General features: G+C 37.8%; 1 protein-coding gene across 1 annotated transcript in view; it reads right to left on the minus strand.

The window, feature by feature from the left end:
• The window catches only part of LOC112077584 (urokinase plasminogen activator surface receptor), a gene marked incomplete at its 5' end in the record, with an annotated part of 4753 nt that extends 1399 nt beyond the window's left edge, over window positions 1-3354 (minus strand). Inside the window, 2 exons of the mRNA XM_024144080.2 lie at window positions 2966-3061; window positions 3226-3354. Of these exons, the coding sequence (XP_023999848.2) occupies window positions 2966-3061; window positions 3226-3354 (225 nt within the window). The remainder of the gene's footprint in view (window positions 1-2965; window positions 3062-3225) is intronic.
• Between the last annotated feature and the right edge of the window lie 750 nt (window positions 3355-4104).

The raw sequence follows: 4104 nt of genomic DNA on the forward strand, positions 1-4104 counted from the left end.
TTCTGTCCAAATTGGTTGTTGATCATGCTAGATAACCATTTTCAGGTCTTGCCATAGATTTCAAGTGGATTTAGTCAAAACTGTAACTTGGCACTCAGGAACATTCACTGCCGTCTTGGTAAGCAACTCCAGTGTAGATTTTGGCCTTTGTGTTCTAGTTATTGTCCTGCTGAAAGGTGAATTCATCTCCCAGCGTCTGGTGGAAAGCAAACTGAACCAGGTTTTCCTGTGCTTAACCTGAAAAACTCCCCAGTCCTATTTAACGATTACAAGTGTCATGACTGGGTCTGTTTCGGGTCAGGATACCGTGGACCATAATCCTACAGGGATATCTCTCCACACCCGCCAGCGGGGGAGAGGTGGAGAGCAAAGTGGGGGGTTTATGACATCCATTGTAAATCTTAAGGCAGCCATTTGTCTCTCTTCAGTATGGAGGGATGGACTCTATAAATGCACTGGAAATCTACCGCTGAACAGTAACATGCCATAAATGGACTTTGGGACAATATGTTTCGTCAGCCAAAACGATAGTAATGATGATAGATGGAATATGAAAATGAATGTCGTATTTGTTATGTTATTAAAAGTTAAATGACGACGTTTAACAAAAAACATTGTAACTTGAAGAGTTTTTACAAGATATAGCTGATGTTTGCATATTGTACGTTGTGTGGAAAATGTCCAGATCAAAGAGAATGTTTTTGTAAAGATGAAATGTGAAGTTAGTTGTCTAAATTGGWTCTGAGTAAAGTCCAGACCTTGCCTCGTAACTAGTTARGCCCAGAGAACTTGCCCTGAAGGCAGAAATGRCCATTTCTGACCCGAGGGTATAAAACATGTGAGTTAAGAATTAACATTTGGACTAGGTGACAGCCAAGGTGTGAGTAGTCAGRAACCCCAAAACGCAACACGAGGTTGAAGAAGACAAAGGAACCTTTTAAAAACCTGTGCTATYGATGAGTCTAAGAGGGTGAATTCAAGAAGGACCACCCAGTTATTCTCTCCAAGGAATCGTGTGTCTACACTACTTTCATTCCCACGCTGGAGCCCTGAGCTACARGGCTGGCTGGCTGTCCARAGAAGACCCCTTTTCAGAACAAGGGCAAGYAAACAGACCACTAAGAGAAAGGACACTGACATCGTGAGGACAAACGGAGAGTTACACCTGGTAACCCGAAGACGTACCGTCATCAGAGAAGCCAGAACCCGGTCCACGAAAAGACACCCCATCGGAGACCTTCAACACGTAATTACATCATTATATTCTGACCCATAAGAGCAGCAGTTCGGGGCAAGGTTAGGGTTAAAATAAGCATAGTTGACAAATGCACCCAAGTGTGCTTTTCTCTCGTGCACTCTCTCTCTTTTGAAATCCCCATTTTGTGTAAAACGTGTCATATTGTGTTGGCCCGCTTGGGACCTGTTGTAATTTTACTAAGTTCTAATCAATAGCCTAGACCGTGTGTTTGAGTATCATATATCATCATTTTAGCATTTTAGTTAGTAAATAAATAATCAACTCAGTTTGTGTGGTACTGACTTATTTAGTAGGACTCGGGTTTGTGCAGATTCCAGGATTATGCGACATTCAGAATAAGACTGTAGAGGAAATTAATTAATTGGCGACTGTTGTAAAATCGATATTCTGATATTCTTTGAGTTAATTTGGGAAATAGAAACTCAATAAAGCCAAACTTTCCCATGGTGCCCCCGGTTAATGAGTTAATAATTACCTGATTAATTTAATCACGTAATTATAAACCGTTAATCATTCGCTGAGCAGCAGTCGTCACATTAATCAATACAACGTTACGAGACAAGCATATGCATAACATGATGCAGCCACCACAATGCTTGAAAATATGGAAAATGATATTCAGTAATGTSTTGTATTGGATTTGCCCCAAACATTTCACTTTGTATGCAGGACAAAAAGTTAATTGCTTTGTCAAATTTCTTACAGTATTTCTTTAGTGCCATGTTGCAAAAAATTTTCGGATTATTTTTTTATTCTGTACAGGCTTCCMTCTTTTTACTCTGTCAATTAGTAACTTCAATGTTGTTAATCCATCCTCAGTTTTCTCCTATCACAGCCATCAAACTCTGTAACTGTTTGACATGGCCTCATGGTGAAATCCCTAAGCAGTTTCCTTCCTCTCCGGCAACTGAGTTAGGAAAGACACCTGTATCTTTGTAGTGACTGGGTGTATTGATACACCATCCAAAGTGTAATTAAGTTCTTCACCAAGCTCAAAGAGATATTCATTGTCTGCTTTTTTACCCATCTACTAATAGGTGCTCTTCTTAGTGAGGCATTGGAAAACCTCCCTGATAACTGTGGTTGACAAAACTCAACATTTAATCCATTTTAAATTCAGGCTGTAACACATCAAAATGTGGAAAAAGTCAAGGGGTGTGAATAGTTTCTGAAGGTACTAACTCACTTCTTATAATAATTAATGAAAACATAATCAATGAAAACAATTCCAGTCACATATTTTTAGAGTTTTAACTTACCAACATTGGGGTCGGTTGCTGTACGGTCTTTTCCCCAGCGGATATCAATNTGGCCTCATGGTGAAATCCCTAAGCAGTTTCCTTCCTCTCCGGCAACTGAGTTAGGAAAGACACCTGTATCTTTGTAGTGACTGGGTGTATTGATACACCATCCAAAGTGTAATTAAGTTCTTCACCAAGCTCAAAGAGATATTCATTGTCTGCTTTTTTACCCATCTACTAATAGGTGCTCTTCTTAGTGAGGCATTGGAAAACCTCCCTGATAACTGTGGTTGACAAAACTCAACATTTAATCCATTTTAAATTCAGGCTGTAACACATCAAAATGTGGAAAAAGTCAAGGGGTGTGAATAGTTTCTGAAGGTACTAACTCACTTCTTATAATAATTAATGAAAACATAATCAATGAAAACAATTCCAGTCACATATTTTTAGAGTTTTAACTTACCAACATTGGGGTCGGTTGCTGTACGGTCTTTTCCCCAGCGGATATCAATGTCAACATTCCAAATGCTAAAATGGATGCGTCCTCTGGCATTAACAYCTACAATGTCAAAAGTCAAACAAAGGGGATATTTCAAAACATGTGACAAGTTAATACTACGTACTATGTCCATTAAAATGTACAATGTAAATTATTCACGCAAATAGTCAACTGCAGTCTCAGAGGTTTTCTCTGGCTAGATAAAATGATACGTTTAATCTTACCGGAGGATTGCAGAGAGCTGCTGGAATTTGTGGAACACGCTTGTCCATCACTGCATGTCTCCAGGGTTTGTTCTGAGCAGTTGGGGTCTGCTGGATCTTTACAGGTGAAGCACTGCAGAGCATGAGCTGCTGAAAAAGAGAGGGCAACAAGAAACATTCACGTAAAGTAACCAGACCTGGGTTCAAATTATATTTCAATTATTGTAATTACTTTCACAATTCACATACATTTCAATTGAAATATTTGGATACGATTATTTAGAATATACAAGTGAAACGTATTGGCATGTATTACAAAATACTCAAATATACAAATATTTAAATACTGTAAATATTTAAATATATTTGAACCCAGGTCTGTTTGGTCCTAGTGTTAATTGAGAACATGTATTTGGAAACAAGTATTTYAGAATTGTTTCAAATAGTAGGATATTTATAGGAAATGTTTTYAATATACTTTCAAATACTTCTAATTTATCAAGTTTATTCTGCACCGATATTATTTGAAAATACTCAAATATACAGAATATAAGTATTTAAATAACAAATACTTTTAATTACACAGGTATTTGAACCTAAGTCTGAAAGTAACACAATTGTCTTATTACACATATAACTAACCAAATGAAAATGTACAATATATTACCAATGCAGAGCCAGCATACAAGCCAGTAGAGAATGATGGTTGGTTTCATTCTGAGCTGAAGCAGTGATTACCCAGTACAACAAATGACTGTTTGCAGGACCCTTATATACTGTGTAGTCACAAAAGAGGGAAAGGCAAAATGGAAAACAATAAGAATGATGTTGTAAATCAATCTTGTCTTGTTCTGGGCAGTTGCAACCACATCTACCGGAATATTTACCACACGGACATGT

This window comes from Salvelinus sp. IW2-2015, unplaced genomic scaffold, assembly GCF_002910315.2.
Source record: "Salvelinus sp. IW2-2015 unplaced genomic scaffold, ASM291031v2 Un_scaffold4716, whole genome shotgun sequence".
NCBI classification, from domain to species: Eukaryota; Metazoa; Chordata; class Actinopteri; order Salmoniformes; family Salmonidae; genus Salvelinus; species Salvelinus sp. IW2-2015.